General features: G+C 53.7%; 1 protein-coding gene across 1 annotated transcript in view; it reads right to left on the bottom strand.

Moving 5' to 3' along the window:
* SPTLC1 (serine palmitoyltransferase long chain base subunit 1) overlaps positions 1–20,643 on the bottom strand; it is a 44,401-nt gene that overhangs the window by 10,671 nt on the left and 13,087 nt on the right. The window contains exons 4-9 of the mRNA XM_045082999.1: positions 19,796–19,889; positions 19,188–19,260; positions 12,144–12,276; positions 8,444–8,573; positions 6,864–6,953; positions 1,441–1,548 (exon numbers count right to left, since the gene is read on the bottom strand). Coding sequence (XP_044938934.1) covers positions 1,441–1,548; positions 6,864–6,953; positions 8,444–8,573; positions 12,144–12,276; positions 19,188–19,260; positions 19,796–19,889 — 628 coding nt within the window. The remainder of the gene's footprint in view (positions 1–1,440; positions 1,549–6,863; positions 6,954–8,443; positions 8,574–12,143; positions 12,277–19,187; positions 19,261–19,795; positions 19,890–20,643) is intronic.

Raw genomic sequence — 20,643 nt, 5'->3', positions numbered from 1 at the left:
GGCTCCTGAGTCCCCAGCATCTTCTCAGGTCCGCGCCCCGCGGACTCTCACGTTCTGCAGCAGCGTCCGGTCTGCACCCCGGACACATGGCAGCCATTCTGAGTCACTCACTGATGGCCGCGATGACAGGTGGTCTGAGTGCATCTGGGGGTTCCTGAATGGTCCACACACCCAGCAAGGAAATCTGTGCATTCTTTCTAAAAAACCTCGTTATGAAATTTCAGTCACACAGTAAGTACAGAGGATAGAGAAACAATTCTCACCGCCAGGTTCAGTAATTACCGGCTCGTGAACCACCGTGCGCCTTGCACTGCCCTCATCGTTTCTCTGCAGCAAACCCCAGACTTCACACAGTTCCAGCTGTGAACGTCTCAGTGTGCACTTCTAAAGGACACGGACCTTTCCAAAACCATAGTCACAAAACTACTCTCACACCTAAAAAGTGAAAAATTTCTTAATATCGTCACATACTCTGTGTTCAAACACCTGTCTCACAAAGCTTGCTTTCTGCAGAATTTGCTGGAATCAGGACCCAAATAAGGTCCATATTATGCACTTTTCCTCACTGCATTTATCACCAAATGTCAGTCTGTCTTTGAGGAGAATGTGTCAATCTCATTCTGTGTGATACTCGTCCGGCTCTCCATTTTTCTCTGGACCGTACTGCTGGTGGGATACAGGTAATCTCTGATGATTTTTCATGTTCTTCAGTTCAACTTCTTTTTTTTTTTTTTTTTTAAAGATTTTATTTATTTATTTGACAGACAGAGATCACAAGTAGGCAGAGAGGCAGGCAAAGAGAGAGAGAGAGAGAGAGAGAGAGGGAAGCAGGCTTCCCGCGGAGCAGGGAGCCCGATGTGGGACTCGATCCCAGGACCCTGAGATCATGACCCGAGCCGAAGGCAGCAGCCCAAACCACTGAGCCACCCAGGCGCCCCTTCAGTTCAACTTCTTAACACAGGTTGCAAAACTTTTATGCACAGGATCTGCAGGAAAGTTCCCTCCATCCCCACCGGTCACACAGTGGTGGGTGAAGACAGGTCCTGAGGACAGGCTGACGTTGCTTCCCCGGGGTTCCAGGGCACCAACCATTAAGGTGGGGCAGTTGGGGCTCCTTTCCCACCAGCAAGAGAACACGTGCCCGACTCACTCCAGCCGGCTGGAACCTCGAGCCTGTGCATCGTCTGTGCTGGCACTGCTTCTGACTCTCTAAAGAAGGCATGACTATCTAACACCCATAAAGGGAAATAACAGGATTCAGAATTATAACCACCAGAAAGTATATCATTCCACTGCCACCATGGTATTTTCTAAAGGATGACTTTAGGGAATTCTCATTGATTTTAAGAAAAACATGTTCAAATGCTGCCGAGTCAACAGACCACAATGCTGTGAGCAGCCACCATGAGCTCACGGGTCCCGCCCCAGATGAGAACTTACACTGATCCCGAAATGCTCGGTGACGCCTCGGCCGTGCTCCCCCAGGACTCCGAACGAAAGGCTTTCCTCCAGAAAGATTCTTGCTTTGTATTTGTATTTTAGTTTAACCTAAGTGGTAAACAGAGCACAGCTTTAAACTATTGACGATCTGCGCACTAGACAATATCCTGGGAAGACAGACCTAATCCTAAAGCTAAAGTAGAGAGGAAATAAAAGCACGACAGGTGTTCCTCACAGACCTCACAGGTCTGTACCTGTGCATCAGCCACTTGCTAAAGTTTCTTCGTAGTCAACACCCAAGGTCTAGGGCAGAGCGGCAAGGCCCCTGCACACGCCCAGCTGAGTCTGCCCCCCGCTTTGGCCCGCGCTGTAAAAAAACCCTTCGTCAGGGGCTTCTTCATTGCCACGGTTCACATTTTGTGCTGTGGCTGGTGATTCTGTTTCGGACGGCCCGAGCACAGAGCACAGCGCTGAAGCGCCGTCTCGCGTCTCAGGAGAGAACAGTTTGTTAGACCAGCTGCAGGTCAGGCACGAGTCGTAGTGCCGATGGCCCTGAGCTCCGTGTGAAGGAACCAACAATACATATAAAACTGGGGCGCCTGGGGGGCTCAGTCGGTTCAGTGTCTGCTCAGCTCAGGTCAGGATCCCAGGGTCCTGGGATGGAGCCCCGCCTCTGGCTTCCTGCTCGGCAGAGAACCTGTCTCTCCCTCTCCCCTTGCCCCTCCCCCTGCTAAATAAAATCTTAAAAAGAAAAATAATGAAAAAACAAAAGACCCTCTCATACGTGTTAAATAAAGTGTCTTCGAAGAAAAAAGACATAAAACGAGGTTAAATACTGAGCGGACTGACGGAAATGCTGTGACCAAAGGCATAGGATGAACAGCATTAGGCCCAGGAGCCGCAGTTCAGCATCTGCAGCCCATGTGCATGACATAACCACACACGTGCGCTTTCTAGAACCCAACTACCAGTGGCCCTTGAACAATACAGGCTTGAACTGCACAGGGCTGCTGAGATGTGGATGTTTTTCAATAAATACAGTCGAGCACTGTAAATGTATTTTCTCTTCCGTATGACTTTCTTTTTTGTTTTTAGATTTTTTCTTTTAAGATTTTAAAAGAAATCTTTTAAAAGATCACAAGGAGGCAGAGAGGCAGGCAGAGAGAGAGGAGGAAGCAGGCTCCAGGCTGAGCAGAGAGCCCGATGCGAGGCTCGATCCCAAGACCCTGGGATCATGACCTGAGCCGAAGGCAGGAGCCACCCAGGGGCCCCACCATATGATTTTCGTAACATCTTCTTTTCACTAGCTTATTTTAAGGACAGAGTGTCTAATCAAGTGACCTACAAAATACGTGTTGATCAGCTGTTGATGTCATAGGTAGGGCTTCCAGCCAACAGGAGACTATGAGTAGTAAAGTTTTTAGGCATCACGAGTTCCAACCCCTGTATTGTTCAAGGGTCAACGGTACCACGATGACCAAAACAGGCTGAACTTCAGATGCTCTAAATTTAACTCAAGAATGCAGACAGCACAATGCCCGTTTTTGAAGATGGAGACATAAAGTTATATGAATGAAGACATGTAATCTACCTGTTAATCACTGGTTTGATGATATGTAAAACTCCTGAGGAAACGTGTATCATTCTTCCCTCCGTGGCACTGTGTTTTAATTTGAATTCATGGCACTTTTTAAATCCAGAAACAGCTTTCATTAATACGCCTTTCCGGCTCTCTTCCTCGTTGCTTTCGGTCTTATAAGACAGTCTTTTCCCAACAGAGGCTGAGATGTCTATTTATCTGTAGGTTCTTCTGTGACTTTTTTGTCAGCACAGCGGGACGCGGACACACACACGCCCGCATCCAGCTTTCTCCCCTCCAGGGTTCACCCGATTTACCCCGAACACTACGAAGTGATCAGTTTCACGAGTGAATTAAAGTCTAGTGATTATCAACCACTAAAATTTCAGTGGATTTTTATTAACAATGGATAAGCTAATCTGGGAAGAATTCTCTTTTCAATACTGTTTCCATTCATTAATAGTTTTATGAGTGAGAAATTTTCTAAGAATCGTGTTTTAGAATATTTCTAATACTCTTATGACAATACTGGTGCACAAACACACAGACCAGTGAAACAAAACAGAAACCCCAAAGTCCAGCCCTAATCTGTGTCCTGTCATCTCTACATACTCAATGCTAATGTGGATCCGACCTGTCCCTTCCACTGTGTATTTCCTTTCATGGCTTGGGGGCCTCCGTCCGTCGCTAAGGCCCTCCACTGCTGCCGTGCTGACCACGCGATGCTGCTATCTTTTGGCCACCATCACCCCGATATGCTTCTATCAGCCTTTGGCGTGAAAATAAGAGGAAAACGGACACATCTCTTCCATGGTATTTAAAAATGTATTTAGATTTCCTCAAGAAACTGAAAAACTTTAAAAATAAGACATGAAACCCTTATTCTGAATCCCCACTCAACTGACCGACTCAGGTTCCAGCTCACAGGCTGCGTGCAAAGGCGGTTCACCGCAGGATCACCTCGACTCTGTTAAAAGGATGAAGGGAAACCACACGACCGACTCACCAACGGATGCAGAAAAAGCACCAGACAGAATCCAAACCCGTTGTGGTATAAACACACAACACACCAGGACGAGGGGCAACTTCCTCAACCCGGTAACGGGCATTTATGGAAAACACGCCGCTAATATCATAGTCAGTGGCCGCAGCCTGCAAAGCTTCCCCCCTCGCCACTCCTAGTCAACACCGTGTGGGAGGTGCTAGCCAGAACAGCGAGGCAAGAAACTAAAGTAAAATGGAAAGAAGAGGTAACACTATCTGTACGCAGATTCCAGGAGCTCACCGACAGAACATTCCATGATACAAGGTCAAAACACAAAATCAGGGGTGCCTGGCTGGCTCAGCTGGCAGGACCCAAATGCTGTGAGTTCGAGCCCCGTGCTGGGCATGGAGAATACAGTAAAAATGAAGTCCTAAAAAAATAGTAACAATGAAATAAAAAATACAACTGTAAAATCAGTTGTATTTCTATAATCTGGCAGTTAATCCCTAAAACAAGTCCATTTATAACAGCATCAAAAAGAATGAAATACTTACGAATAAGTTTAACCAAAGAGATGTCTGACGTGATGGTGAAAGAAACAGAACACTGCTGGAAGAAACTGCAGGAGATCTGGGTAAACGGAATATTTCTGTGTCCGCGGACTCAAGGACTCAGTATTAAGATGGAAATACTCCCAAAGCCATCTACAGATTCAATACAATCCTGATTCAGTACGATCCCGATCCAAATTTCAATGGCATTTTTTTTTTTACAGAAATGGAAAAGCTGATCCTAAACTTCAAAAGGAATCTCCAGGGACTGCAAATAACCAAAACAACCTCAAAGTTAAAGAACTCACATGCCTTGATTTCAAAATTTACTATAAAGCAAAGGAATTGAGACACGGTGATACTGGCATGAGGCCAGACATACAGACGACGGAGCAGACAGGAGAGTCCTGAAAGCCAGAGAGTCCGTCTCTCTACGGCCAATAGACCAGGACCACCCCGGGCAAGACAACAGTGCCTTCAGCCGACCGTCCAGGGACAACTGGAAACCATATGCTGAAGAACGAAACTGGACACACACAAAAATTAAGTCCAAAGCGACCAGACGGGGCGCCTGCGGGGCTCAGTCCGTTACACGTCTGCCTTCGGCTCAGGTCATGATCCCAGGGTTCCGGCATCAAGCCCCGCGCTGGGCTCCCTCTTGTGGGAAGGTCCGCTTCTGCCTCTCCCTCTCCCTCTGGGCTCTCTTTCTCTTTCTCTCAAATCAATAAATAAAATCTATAAAAACAAAAACAAACAAACACCGAGACGGATCGGGACCCTGCAACAAAGCTAGAACTACGAAACGCTCCGAGGAGAACACAGCCGTGTATCTTCCCGACTCTGGATTTGACAACAGATTTCTCAGCCAGGACACCAGAAGCAGCAGCTACGGAAGACTCGACAAACTGGCCTTCATCAAATCACAGGCTTAAGCGCATCAAAGGATACGAACCAAAGAAATGACAAGATGACCTCCAGAACGGTGGGGAAACACTTGCAAGTCGCGCAGCCGGTGAGGGGCTCGCGTCCAGGGCGTGGGAGGACTCCTGTGACGTCACGGTAAACAGACAAACAGCCCAGTTTGAAAACGGGCGAAAGACTTCTGAAGTCTCTTCCCCAAAGACACACTAAGAGCCGCAGAACAAGAAAAGAGGCTCGACATCGTCGGTCTTCCGGGAAGGGCAGTCACAACCACGTGCTTCACACCTACCGGCGCGGCAAAAATCGGAAACAACAACAACCGAGTGTCCGTGAGGCTGTGGGGAAACCGGCGCCCTCCCGCGCTGCGGGCGGGGCAGGGGCTGCAAAATGGCGCAGCCGCTGCGGAAAACCGTGCGGCAGGTGCTCAGTAAGCGAAGCACATTTGATCCAGCGACTGTGCGGCCAAGAACACACACGAGAGACCGAAAACACGGATTCAAACCAGTGCTGGTACGCGAGCTCACAGCAGCCCCCCGGCAGCCGGAGCGCGGCGGCCATCCAGCCCCCTCGGCACAGGAGCCACGCAGTGTGTCCCCACAGCGGACTCGCGCTACGAGGAACGCAGGACTGGTGCGCGCCGCACACCGGAGGAACCGCGAAAACACGGGAAGTGGAGGAAGCCAGACACAAAAGGTCACAGAGGGGATGATCCCGTTTATCAGAAATCTCCAGAACGGGTGAATCCAGAGACAGAAAGCGGACTGGTGGTTGCTGGGGGCTACGGGCAGGGGAACTGGGGAGGGGCTGCTGCGCGGCAGGGGCTACTGGGAGAAAACCAGACGGCCGACGGCCGCCAAACACGGAGCCTGTGCCACACGCGGAACTCTCTAAAACGGCTCCTTTTATCTCGCGTGAGCTTCACCTCAGTGATCGAGAAATCTCGCAGTCGTGCTTTCTAAACCCAGTAGATCGCTTTTCCTGTTCAAGGAGCTGTTCTGGGGTGCCTGGGTGGCTCCGTGGGTTAAGCCTCTGCCTTCAGCTCAGGTCACGATCTCAGGGTCCCTGGACTAAGCTCCATATTGGGCTCCCCGCTTCTCCCTCCTCCTCTGCCCCTCCCACGGCCTGTGCTTTCTTTTGTTCTCAAATAAAGTAAATAAAAGTCTTTAAACAAAAAAACTGTATCCTTGTAAGTCAATTACACCTCAACACAGTAGGTTTTAAAACGCGGAGTCCTGATCACTGCTTGAAGACCGGGGTGGGCACGTAGCGCCCATCTGCTTCCCGGGGACGTGAGCGCCCGTTGTGCAGGCAGCGCAGGCGTCCGACAGGAGCGTCCACACACCGCCCCGTCCGGGTGCTGCGACGCCCGCTGAGCGTGCCGCCTTACCAGCTCCGGGAGAGGACAGACCGTCCCGGTGTTCATGTACAGCCCTTCCACGACGATGAAACGTCGGGTGACCCGAGCCTTGCGAGGATTCTTTAAAAGGAAAAAACAAAACAAAACATTTTAAATCTCAGTAAGTGCAAACGCAGAGTCGGTTCCATGCTCCGGCCGGACAGAATCTACTCGCCGGACAGCGGAGCAACAGGCACCTGCGTGAGTTTCAAGTTCCAGGTTTCAGACCGTGTGACTTTGAGACAACAGCGCCGTCTCGTCTCAGGTGTCCCAGTTCGGCTGCCCATGAGGTCACCGCACGCGTGCACACACACACACACAGACACACACACACGCGCACGCACACACGTTATCTAGGGGCGCTGCCAACGCCGAAGCAGGACCACACCCCCACACCCAGAATGACTGGGGCCGCCCAGGGAAACTTGTGGGGAGCTGCCCGCATTCGAGGTCACCGCGAGGCCAGGACACCTGGACTGTGCACTGGTCACAATGTCCGGCCGGGATTTGCTCCCTCCGGCACCCACCACGTTTGCGGAAGACAGAGCGACAGTGAGCACGGCCGTCCCCACAGAGGGGCCGCGACAGAGGCCGTGGGGACACAGGAGGGCACGAGGCTGTCGTCCTGCCGTGTGTCCTCCGCAGACGCCGAGACGCTCCGTGAGAAGCAGCGGATGCTGTCCCCCGTGCCGACCCCGGAGCCCATCCCGTCCTCCCGCACCATCCCGTCTGGTAAAGTCCACCAGGTCGTCGTCCCGGCGCGCGGGAGGCCGAGTGGACGCTGCTCCGGAAGACACAGAAGTGTCCCACGGCCGCGGAGGGCCGGTCCGCCGTCCTCGGCCGCGCCGGGCGTGTGGAGCGGCGGCCGGCCCGCGAGGTCGACCACCGAGGGGCCCCGCCTCCCGCCGCTCCGCTCCGTGGCCACGACGGACCCGCAGGACGCGCGGCTGTGACGCCCCCAGCCCCGAGCCCCGAGCAGCGGCACCACGCGCTGCGCTCTCGACCCAGACAGCGCACCGCAGGTCCACCGGGGTCACGGGGGACGTGCAGGCGGCGAGCCTCCCCCGCGTCCGAAATGAGGCATTTTCATCCCGACCCGGAAAGTCCTCCGTGGAGCAGCCGGGACGGGGCAGCGCGCAGGACCTCGCACAGGCCCGGGGCAGCGGCTGCACAGCTGGTGGGTCGCAGGGTCTCAGGGTCAGCGGGTTGCAGGGTCGGCGAATCGCAGGGCTGGACCGAACTCCCACCGTCCCGCTCGACACGGCCGAGTCCCCTACACGGACCGACCCGGCGCCCGCGCGGGGAGAGGGGTCTGTTCTCTCGCTTTTCCACATCACACGGTGACCCCGTGGGCCTCTCCTGTGGCCGCGGTTGGACCCGGTGGAGCCGGGCGCGGTCCCGCGTCGCCGCCGCTGCCCGGGAGGACCCCGTGGCCCCCAGAGCGGCCCCCGGAGCTGCCGAGCATCGTGGGCTGCGAGACGCGGTTCCAGGCCGGCCCGGGCCGCCGTGGCGGAGCAGGAGCCCCCCACCCGCCCCCTGCAGCCGCCCCGCGTCGGCCGGAAGCATCGTACCTTGAGGTCCTCGGCCTCCTGCTCCCGCAGCAGGCGCTCCAGGTCGGCCACGTCGTTGTGCCGGAACCACTTGATGTCGCTGCGCGAGGCCTGCAGGCCCTTCTGGATGGCGAAGCAGGCCGCCCTGTCTCTGCAGGGAGGGGAGACTGCGCGTGGGCCTGGGCTCGGCCGCGCTCTCGGAGAGCAGCGCCCGCACCCCCCGCCCCGCCCTGCCCCGGCCCGTGCCGTCAGAGCGCGTCTGCCCCACGGCACCGGCTCCTTCCGGACACACATGCTCGCTGCTGCCCGCACCGGCGCTGACCCGGCCCTGCTCCGTCCGGACTCGGCTGCGGCGGCCGAAACCCCCGGAAGCGCTCGGAGCCCGTCGGGGCGGACGGACCGGGGCGGACCCGCCGAAGGACTCGGGGGCGTCGGCCGCAAATGCGGGACGGTCCGACTCCCCGCTTTTCTGCCAACGAGCCAAGCCCCGGACGCCACACAGGAATGGACAGCAGGACTCGGACAGCGACGGGCCGGCTCCGACCTATGGTCGCCGGGCCCCGGGCTTCGCGGACGCGGAGCTGCCGACGCCGACCCGCTCCAGCGCCCAGGGCCGCAGCCACAGAAGCGCCCAGAACCCGGCTTGCCGGCCCGGGACAGGGCGGGGCGGCCCGGACGGAAATGGCCGGCCTGCGGCCGCAGTACACAAGACCGGGGCGCCTGCCCACAGCAGTGACGGCCGGGGCCCAGATTCAGAGCGCGCAAGGCCCGGAGGCCCACAGCTGCCGCGGTGGCGTCCGAGAGGGGAGCGGGGACTGGACCCCGACAGCCAGGGACAGGGCCCTCGCGGCGGCGTCCGTGAAATGCTTGTGGAGGGCCGCGGCTGCCGCACCCCGCAGGGACAGCCTCCGCTTCCCGGCGTGGGCTGCGCCACAGGCGGCTCAGGGGACAGCGGGACCGTCACTAACCCCGACGGGCATGAAAACGCCGACCCGGGAGTCCGCGCAGGCGGAAGGGGGACCCTGGCCTGTACCTGCGCCTGGCGGTCCCCCCGACTGGAAGAGGGACAGAGAAAGCCGACGAAAACCCTGACAGCAGAAGAGGAAACTGTCCTGACCTTGAGAACCACTCGTCCTACCAAGAGTGAGAGCCAATAATCAAATACCAATGTCGAGTGGACGGACGTCGGGATTCTCCGAGAGTCGCTGTAGAGCAGTGACGATAAAACTACTGCGGGGGGCACTTACGGACACGCGGGGAACACGGGACAAACAGCCCCAGGAAAGAAACAGGAGCAAAGAATCCCATGGGGAAGCGAGAACTGAGAAACAGCACCGCCAGAAGAAAAAGGAAACGAACAGTGGACGGGCTCAGCAGCAGGCCAGGTGGGACGGAGAGCGGAGGAGCCGCGGACAGAACAGGGGTTACGCAGCGGAAACCAGAGAAAAACACACGACAACGAAACAAGAGTCTCAGGGACCCGCAGAACTACCACGACAGCTGCCACACTGGCCGCAGCGGACGGCTGGAGGATGGAGAGACAGCGGGGCTGAGAACTACCACGACAGCTGTCACACTGGCCGCAGCGGACGGCTGGAGGACGGAGAGACAGCGGGGCTGAAAAGTCCTCAAAGAAATACGGACGGAAGGTGCCTCCAATTTGGGAAGAAGCTGAGCGAAATTCATACAGGTAAACCCAAACAAATAAACCCCCAAATTATAGTAAAGCTTCTGAAAACTAATGATGATGAAGAAATCTTGAAAGCAGCCCTAAAATGACACCTTACATAGAAGAGAAACATAATTTGAGAGACCAACGAGAAACCAGGGAGGTCAGGAAAAAGTTTGGAAGAAGAGAACTCGCAAACAAGAATTCTGTAACAAACAGAAAGACCCTTTAGGGAACAGAGGAAGGCAAATGAAGGAAAACCAAGAGAAGATGACCCCAGCCGACCAGGGGAAAGGAATGGCTAAAGGAAGCTCTCCACATAGAAAAAAATAAGTAAAAGAAAAAAGAAAAGAAACTTAGATTATCAGAGAGGAAGAAAGAACACAGTAAGTAAAATCATGAACACACACTAGGCTCTTCTTACCTTCCCAAGTTTTCTAAATCATTTTGGATGATTTAAGTAAAAGTTACAACATCGTGTGATGTGGCTTCACTGCATGTGCAGGAAGTACTGAAAACCATCACCAACAAGGAGAGCAGAGAAGTGGAAGGAGCGTGAAGATCTCTACCTGAAATGGTAAAAAGACGGGAGCAGCAGAGGCCATCACTCACGTGCACACATAATGTCATACTGAAAGCAAAGACTGAAAAACACTCAAATACACCATGCATAAGTTAAAAGAGAATCCCAAAACATGCTCACTTAACTCCCAGAAAGGCAGGAAACAGAAAACAGAAAGACAAAAAGGAGATAACAGATATGAAACCAGAAATAAAGTGCCCTCACATGTCCAGTAATTACTGTAAATGTAAATGGCCAAAATACACGATTTAAAGACGAAGACTGGCAGAATGGATCAAACGTGTCCCAACAATATCCTGCCATCTTAACTCATCAAGATGCTGCTGACCATCCGACCAGCCTTTTCAGTACTAAGAAAATTGAATTCAGAATTAAAATTCTTCCAAAAAATAAATTTCCAGGCCTGGTTGGCTTTACTGGAGAAATCTACCAAGCATTTCAGGAGTTGACATTAATTTTATACTATTCCTCCCGAAAACACAAGAAGAAACCCCAGGGGAATTTATGGACTGGCCTCCGAAGGACACGACCAAAGTCCGAAAATGCAAACATTTGAGCCATCAGGGAAATATAAATTAATATCACAATAAAATCTCTCTATTCACTTATCAGAATGGCTAAAATTAAAAAAAAAAAAATGACAATACCAAACACTTTTGAGTATGTCAAGAAACTGTATCACGTAAAACTATTTATGGGGATGCAAAATGGCTCAGCCGCACCACGACAGGCAGCGTGCGCACCTGTGTGATCAGCGGTTCCCAAGGACACCAAAGCCCTCCGGCTGTGACACTGTCTCCGCATGTGGCAGGGTCTCGGCTTGGCCTGCGAGGTGAGGGAGGGCCCTGCAGAGGCACCACCGTGCGGGGTGAGTGGCATGAGCCAGCATTGAGGAGGAGGGGGAGACGACTCTAGGCACAGGGACTGGTGTGCTCAAAGGCCCCAAAGCGAGACGAAACTAGCATATAGGGCCAATGAGGCTACAGCACGAGCACCTGAAGGAAAAGGACAGAATGAGTCTCGAATGCAGACGACTGTAGTACGGACTTGGATCTTTGTTTCAGGAACGAGGGGAGCGCTTACGCACGAAGCATCAGATGAGCACTTTTAACAGATTATTCTGGCTATGCTGTTAACAAGGAAAAGAGGAAACAAAAGTAAATCTGAGACCTAAAATTCAAAGCCCTTAATGATCCACTCAAAGGACAGCGGAGGCTTGGCTTTCCCGGTATCAATAAATATCAACAAATAAAACCAATCAATTAAAAAAAATGCTTTCGGCATCCTTCTAGTGATGGTGTCATCAGCGCCGCACAATTACTTCGCGGAAATTCCTCTTTAAACAGAAAGTCAGTGTTACCTAAGGCAGAAAGCCTCTAACAAAGGCATTCCCCAGGAAGATCACCGTCCCCTCCAGAGGACCTCTGACCAGAGGACCTCTGATGGGCAACACAGGTCAAGCTACTCACACAAACACGATGTCGCCTCTCTTGGAGTAAGCGGGGATCGCACTGGCTATGGTGGCAAACCCGTAGGAGTAGATGATGGCTTCTTCCGTCTTCATGAACTTTGCCAGGCGGTCCTCCAAGTCCAAGTGCACATCTGCAATAAGATGTTCAGGAGTTGAAACATCTCATTCTTTTTCTTTAAGTACAGAATAAAGTAAATGACGTAAGTAGTTTGGTCGGTAATACTGTCGCTTTACAGCCAAACGAAACCGTCCCTGAGTTGTAAATTATATGGGATCTGCTGAGATGACTCTCGGCCAAGCGATTCCCCAAGCCTGTGAAGGGCATCAGCTACTCCTCCGCCCCTCCTCTGCCCGAGTGGGGCCGCGCCGACCCTGGCTCTCGCTTCTCTGCCACGCCAGCTCGGCCACACAAGGCCCAGCCACTTCGCCTGCTTTAACTCCCTCAACCAACCACAGGCTTTACTAACGTGTGACGGAGTATTAAAGCCTTTTCCCATTTAGCAGAACGTACCACAGCAGACACTGAGACAACTGGAAACCCACTTTTTTTTAAAATTTTTTATTTTTTATAAACATGTATTTTTATCCCCAGGGGTACAGGTCTGTGAATCACCAGGTTTACACACTTCACAGCACTCACCAAAGCACATACCCTCCCCAATGTCCATAACCCCACCCCCTTCTCCCAACCCCCCTCCCCCCAGCAACCCTCAGTTTGTTTTGTGAGATTAAGAGTCACTTATGGTGTGTCTCCCTCCCAATCCCCACTTTTAAAGGAAAAGACAAGAGGAGCGGAAAACCCCGCGCGCCCTGCAGACGACGGTGCTCCCTCCTCGGAGAGTGGCGCCCGCACGCGGTGCGCACCTGCTCCGGCTCCACGGCACTCGCTCTCCGCGCGACTCTCCGCTGAGTGTGCGGGGACTTGAGATGCACGGCACAGAGGGAAATGCCCGTGGTTTACAAGAGCTGCTTCAGAAGAACGCGGGGGTAACGGCGGGAACCGACTGCGCCCGCTAACCGGGGACCGCCCATCGCGGTGGCTCACCGCCGCTCACCTTCCCAGGCCCCGGCGCCCGGCTACACGCCCCAGCAGGCGGGCCACACGCCCCGGCGGTGGCTAGAATAAACGGTGCACAGCCCGGCTCTGAACCTGAAAACTTCGAAGCGGTCCTAAACAAGGCGTTCCCCAGAGAGAAGAGGACTTTTACCACTTCCTCTAGCTCTTTTCAGCACAGCAGGCCCCACACCGGACAACAGGCAGAGTCCTGCCGCACTCCCCGTCTAGGGTCAGGGAAGCGGACGCCCGAGGCGAGCTCTAGCGTCCTTGCTGGGTACGGCCGCTCAGCTTTCACGCTCCGCACTGCAGGTCTCTTGCCACGGAGCTGGGTTCAGCTCAGGGCGCCTGCCTGCTGCCGTCAGCCGCCCTGTGGCCAGTTCCCACCTGCGCCCTCCGCTGGCGAGCAAGCGCGCTCACCTCCGGTCAGGAACCGCGGGCGCGAGTCGGAGAGTGGAGGGACCGCTCTGCTTCCGGCGGGCAGGCCGCAGGCTGGCCCCGGCCCCTCGTCGCTTCCTACGGGCTTGGAGTCCTGGAGTTTTCCTGCGCCAGCTGCTCCCGGCCGCTCAGCCGCGCCCCATCAGGCATGAACCCAGTGCCCCTCCCTAACCCTGTGCTCGCCAGACTACCCTGCTTCTCGGGACAGCCCCTGCACGTCTGATTAACAAACAAATGGAGAAGATTACTGGTCTCCCTCATCTAAACGCTTCTTAAAACATATTTTAAAAGTCCATTCTTTTATCACGACCTGACCGGAATGGGATAAGCAGTTCATTTCACAATTCCTCCAAGACGCGTGCACCTGAAAGACCAAACGTGCCTCTTCCTGTCGGCCGTTAACATGGACACCAACACAGCCTATTACGAAAAGCACGTGAAGTGCCGTTTGACGTCCATTCCCGAGAGGTCACGGTCACTGCACAGACGACATCGACATCAGCTAAGTGTGGCACTTTACGGTAACGAAGCTGATGACTGTGTCCCGTGTGATCCACAGGGCATCACACGTGTGCTGAGGTCCCGAGCATCAGACCTGTGACATCACCAACACCGAGGACATGGCCCTGACCCTGACAGCCGGTCCTCTGCCGCGTGCTGCCAGTGAAAGGTCTCGGGGAAAATCGGACGAGAAGGAGGGAAGCGGCCACACGCTAGAGAACGGGGCCTCCCGCACCGAGCGAGGAGATGCTCCTCCTCCTCAGCGCGCTCTCTGCAGCGTGCCCGCAGGCCAGCCCCCGACACCCCCCTCCTGATCAGAACGAGGCAAGTCCCCCTCTGCACGTGACAATGGGGCCTCTAAATCAGGGCTATCTACCCCCAAATCTCCATGATTCAGTTAGCAGACGAGCCCCAGAACTGCTCTCATCCAGTATCTCCATTTCAAAAACAAAACGCCTGCTATGGACAAGAACTATTTTTGCTAAATGCAAAGAAGACTTTAAATCATTCTGTAGACTCCGCTTTACACGACTCCTTTTTTCACTGACGAGCGATGGGAAAGTCCAACGACTTTTCAGGGCTTCAGCATTAGCTACGCGGTGGGTGAAAACCGCACGTCGGAGACGTTCCCACCGACGCACCTGCTCGTAACTGCTCTTACATCACTGCCAGAAAGTGGTTTAGGGGCCTCTACAGTAGTCAATGACTGACCAATCCTTGCCTTTCCCAAAAGTCTAACAAAGACGGGCCTCTTCCTCCTCGTACTGGGAGACACCAGGCTTTAGCCGACGGCAGCCTCGCAGAGCAGGTTTTGGGACAGACGGGTGCACAGCGCTGCCCAACTTCTGACTGTGACGGCTACTCTGAGCAATGACTAAACTCTCAGCCAAGGGAGGGGGAGGTGGCCAGCAGGGAAAGCGCCGGGCCGCGCTCTCCCGCTCCTCATGTCGGTCTTCCGTGCAGACGAATTGTTCCGCCAGCTGCTCCACGGACCTGCACCGAGTGCAGGCAGAGCACCGCACCCTCGGAGTCACCGCCAGGAACACAGGCTGCGGGGCAGAGGCCATGCACGGAGGTGCCCAGAAAGCTGTGTCCCTCCCAGCACTGCGGCCCTTTCTTGCACCGCTCCCTAACCAGAACCTAACAGAAGGGATTCGAGGCCGGGCACCCACGGCAGGGCCTGGCCACGGCAGTCATCACAGGGGGCTCCAGATCCGGCCCCCCGCCTCACCAGGTGTGGACCAGGGCAGGCCCGACACTGCTGCGTGCCTCTCACTCAGGTCCTTCCTCTGTCAAAGAGGGAACAGTCAGACCCGCCTCAAAGGACTGTTACCAGAACCACGAGTCAATGCCCGCGAAACACTCACAGTAACACCCGGCACAGAAAAACCAATACACCGTTTAAGTGTTTGTACAGGTAAATCAATACTTGGAGGATAAAAGGCTTTCTTTCAAAAGGAAGAAAGCAGTTACACCATTTTCTATTTAAGTTGTCCAAACCCCACGTATTTAAGAACCGCATATTACAGGAATTTTTCCATTCGCCTTCCCTTTTATGTATCTCCTCTTATTCTGCTGAGAGGTATTTTGGCTTTCTTGGTTGTCCTCCAAAGGAAAGTCTACAAAACAGTCAAATTTCAGAACAGTTTAGAAACCACCAACTACATTTTTTCTTAAGACGTCTGTATTTTGTGTTACACACATACGGTTTTCTTTTTAAGCCCTGGAGACAAGAACAACTTTTCTTAAAAGTACAAATAATACACTTAAGCACTCATTAGGACATAAACATAGGGCTGAGTGTTTTCCAAAACGTTTTTACGTGCAGCACCTTACGGGATTCTTGCCAAAACGTTCTAAGCCGTGCAAACAAGGACCGTGCGCTCCCACCCTGCCGACGCAATCCCGTGACGGTTCGCAGGAGGAAGAGGCAGGTCTGGGAATGTTATGACCAAATGCTCCTCCTAATAAAACATGCAGGCATGACTCAGTTGACTGCTCTGAATTAAAGAAAGAATATATTCTGAAAAGTAAACTGAACAATTTACTTGTTCACTAACAGCTCCTGAATGCAATTAAATGCCACCATCCTACACCACGAAATCCTGCCACTAACTGTATTGTGACTTAGTTTAAGAACAAAGAGTCAAGCAGGCCCCGTGTATGCAAAGCAGATACTGGGAAATCGGTGATAAGCTCCAGCAAAAGAGATCTGAATGCATTCAAGGAAAACCGAGAAGCTGGACAAGACAAAGTGTCCAAGCGCACAGCCTGAGCCCTAGAGGAAAGTCCTCTCCGCGACCTGAGAAATCCTGGTGCCGTTCCCAAACACACGCTCTGACAATAAAATAAGAAGCTGGAAAAGTCCTAATCACATGGTCCTGACGAGATGAGCAGACACCTTGAGGAGTGCTACTTGCCAAAGGCAGAACATTCAGCCTCAGAAACGAGATGAATTTTTTTTTTAAAGATTTTATTTATTTATTTGACAGACAGAGATCACAGTAGACAGAGAGGCAGGCGGAGAGAGAGGAAGAAGCAGGCTCCCTGCTGAGCAGAGAGCCCGATGTGGCTCTCCATCCCAGGACCCTGGGATCATGACCTGAGCCGAAGGCAGCGGCTTCACCCACTGAGCCACCCAGGCGCCCAGAAACAAGATGAATTTTAACTCAACCGTCATTTGACTTTTCTTTCTGTTAATCATCGAATGTCATCTAATACGTTACTATGAAATAATAGAAAGAACATTTTACTCAAGAAATCTATTTACTAGTGATTCACATTCATTGTGAAAAGCTGAGAAAAGAGCTGCACAAGGAAGTCTCTTCCTTTTCGAAGGCAGACGCCTGGACGTATTACTCCCGGGGAAAACAAGAGGACAGGAAAAAGTCACCTTTCGTGGGGGCCCCGGTGCTCAGTGGGTTGAGCGCCTGACTTCTCATTTTGGCTCGGCTGAGCGTCAGGCTCTGCGCTCAGCAAGGAATCAGCTCAGGACCCCTAAAAACCCAAACCAATTTAAGTTTCAGACTCACTCCAACAGCAAGGTACAGCACACATGCAGGCTATGCTGCCACTTTTGTAAAAATAGCAGGAAAACGTATGTATGGAAGTCGTTTGCATTCGCTGAAAAACGTCCCCGGAGGAATCAGCAAGGAACGACTCACAGTCGTGACTCCTTAGTAGCTGCCTCTTGCGGGGGCCGCGGGGTGGGGGAGGAGTCAACTTTCACTCTGTGAACCTTCCCAAGCTTGTATCACGGGTTGAATTATTCCATCAAAAATACTAACTAAGGGGGCGCCTGGGGGGCTCAGTGGTTAAAGCGTCTGCCTTCGGCTCAGGTCATGATCTTAGGGTCCCGGGATCAAGCCCTGCTTCAGGCTCTCTGCTCGGCGGGGAGCCTGCTTCTCCCTCTCCCACTCCCCCTGCTTGTGATCTCTGTCTCTCACTGTCAAAGGAATAAAGGAATAAATAATATTAAAAAAAGAGAAAGAAACCGTGAACCAAAGAACCCGCGTGTGGAAGCCCACGACCAGCCGCTACTGCACACTGCAGTCTGGGGGAGCCACACACCGAGCTCACTGGGCTATTTTACCGGCTCTGGGAAAACTGGTTTCGAAGAGTTGAAACCTTTCTTTTTCGTGACTTGATTCAGCAATAAATCTGCTATTTTCTCAAATTAACTCCCAAGCAGAAGCCAAGGCCACACATGCAAATAAAATTCCCTCGAAAGAAATGCTTCTATGAAAGTAATTTTTTAGCCCCAGCAAGCAGATCATAGAAATTCTTGTTGGTGAGATCACAGCAAAGCACCCAGCTCTCCAACACTCCTCTAGGAAAGAATTCCTTCAGTAAGAAGCACGCAGACACCCGCGGCTGCACTAGACTAACGGGGGACTGACCGGCGCTCTGCAAGTCTTTGGTCCTGCCGTCAGGGCTGGCATCAGAGTACTTGGCTCCTCGTTATACGGCTGAAACTCATGAGCTGTGTGACTGTGAGGAAGTCGCGTAACCTCTCGGAACCTTCCACGCCGCTCTGAAGGACTGGGACGCCGGAACACAAGATATGTCAGACCTGTTCCAGCTTAAAATACTGGGACACCTTCTCTGCTGTCTATTTCCGATACCAAGGATCTAACACTAAGCTACGGAGTACAGAAAGGTTCTCCCTTCAGTAAAAACACCTTCACCGTTGCAGACAGACACACACACGCACAGGCTTAGACGTGGGAACTCGGACAGAAGACGGAAGCCATCTCCCAGGCTCTAGTTTCCCCACAAGCTGCCATGTGGAAGCCAGAACGTTACGTCCAGTACTACACTCACATGAACCATCATTTAACAACGCTTTCCCTGAGGACTCGGAGTTGGGGACCTCGCCGTGTTTGGAACCACACTCATCCTCAGACCCAGCTGGTCGCCAGTGACCCTCTTGCTTCCAGAAAGAGCCCCATCACCGAACCTTCGCCACCGCCCACCCCACCTGTCCTGTCTCCCCTCCCGCAGGAGGCGGCTGTCCAGCTGGAGCCATCCCCCGGCCCCCTCACAGCAAGGCTCGAGCCAGGGTCTGGGCTCCCAGCGGAAGGCGGGCAGAGCCATGTGCGACACCCTGTGCCTGCTTCGAGGGCTACTGCAGCCACGCGGCCCGCTCCTCCACACCAGCCCCCGGCTGCACCCTCGCGGACAAGCACAAGGACGGTGGGCTTGGAGGAAGGGCACGGGGAAGAAGTCGGTTCCTGCACGACTGTGAAGAGAAGGGCCATCTGCGGCAGGACCCGTCCGTCCCCTTCAACAGGCAAGCGCGACGGAAACAAGCCGGGTCTCCTCATGCCACGGTCCTCGGGGCGCCTACGAGAGCAGCTCGGGCTCCGCCAGGCTGATGAGCTGGCCCCAGGGAGCAGGTCCTTTCCTCCACGAGGACCAGGGCCCCTCCCACGCACAGACTCACCCACTCAACGCCAGTTCATCACGGATCTCTTTCCCGAGTTCTGAACTAAGCTGAGTCCGTCGTTAGACGCGTGTGCGTGGTGTGAAGGAGACAGTGGTACGTACCAAACGTGCCATAGAATCCTCTCGGTCCGCAAGTCCCCACGCCGTACTTCTTCAGAGACGCCAAAGCTGCCGCCTTTGTGGGAGAAAAGTCTGGTCTTAATGCTTTATCTGCAGGGCTCACAACTGATGCTCCTACTCCTTACCCCTCCCGCCGCCAACTATGCTCTGTGCTCGCTTAGAAGCGCGGCGAGTCTGACGGGACACGAAGGGCAGATACGTGCGAAGATGGAGGGACAGACCTTAAAACGTGGAAAAGCGGCGTTAGTCTCATCGCCCAAACACGGCGGTCTCAAGGCCGTTAGGACTTCTGGCGTGCGTGGGCAGAACTCTTTCCTCCGGACGGCTCACCGTCCTCCGGGACACAGAGCCGTTCCCGAAGCACACCCCTGACTGTGACCTGGGGGCTGGCTCACAGGGCTCCCCGGATGTCGCGGCCGCCAAGCCACAGCACACACCCTGACTGTCCCCCCGTCAACCCCCGTCACAGCTCTGCCAAGAAAGAGCGACGGCCAGTGGCCAGCAGCGGGAGCCCCTGCCCACGGCTACTTGGTCCCTTCTCCCCTGCCCAGCGCTGCCGGTACCCGACGGGTCCGCACGGACCTACTCACCTTGACCCGAGCGTTATCCAGCAACCCCAGGAAATTAAAGGAGGCGAAGTTGACACATTTCTTTCCGTTCACCACAATGTTGTGGCTGGGGGGGCTGGGGAGAGAGGACAGAGGTAGATGTGAGCAGACACTCACATTCCGGGGCCGTGCTGTCCCAGCCCCCTGGGGCCACACGACACAGAACCGCTGTCACTCGCCCCGGCCACACACCGGTCTCCTGGCTCTCCGCTCAACCTAACCGGGAACCACTGAGATTTCTTTCTTTCCAGAGACAGTGTGAGTACACACGCGGGAACGGGGGAGAGGCAGAGGGAGAGAGAGAATCCCCAGCAGACTCGGAGCTGAGCGCGGAGCCTCACGCAGAGCTTCACCTCATGATCCTAAAACCATGACCCGAGCCTTAATCAAGGCAGCCACTTGGCCGACGGAGCCTCCAGGCGCCGTCTTCTCATTACTTTTGAAGTGTAAGATTAGGAAGTGGTATTGATAAATCAGCCACTCGTTTTCTTATCGGGTAACTGTAGGACTTCGAAAAGAACAACAACAAACAAGTGAGCTGTAAGTCCAACACAGATAAATGGCCAATCGGTGATTTTAAAACTCATTAAGAAAAAAGTAGCTAAATGAAATGAAGACCTTGGGAAAAAATGTGGACTAAGACAAAGATGAAGGAAATATAAAAACATCAAAAGCCAAGCAAGAACGGACAGAAAAGGTCCCGCTTCGCAGTTAAATAGCTTGAAAACACACGCTCACTACAGAAGACCGGACAGCAGTCAGGGGGCAGTCAGTGGGCTCGGTTTCCCAGTGACACCATCGGCGCTGGAATGCTGCGTCAGAAGGATGCC

The sequence above is a fragment of the Mustela putorius genome, unplaced genomic scaffold, assembly GCF_011764305.1.
Source record: "Mustela putorius furo isolate JIRA1106 unplaced genomic scaffold, ASM1176430v1.1 tig00000680_pilon_pilon_pilon, whole genome shotgun sequence".
Taxonomy (NCBI): Eukaryota; Metazoa; Chordata; class Mammalia; order Carnivora; family Mustelidae; genus Mustela; species Mustela putorius.
This window is presented reverse-complemented; position numbering and strand designations above follow the sequence as displayed.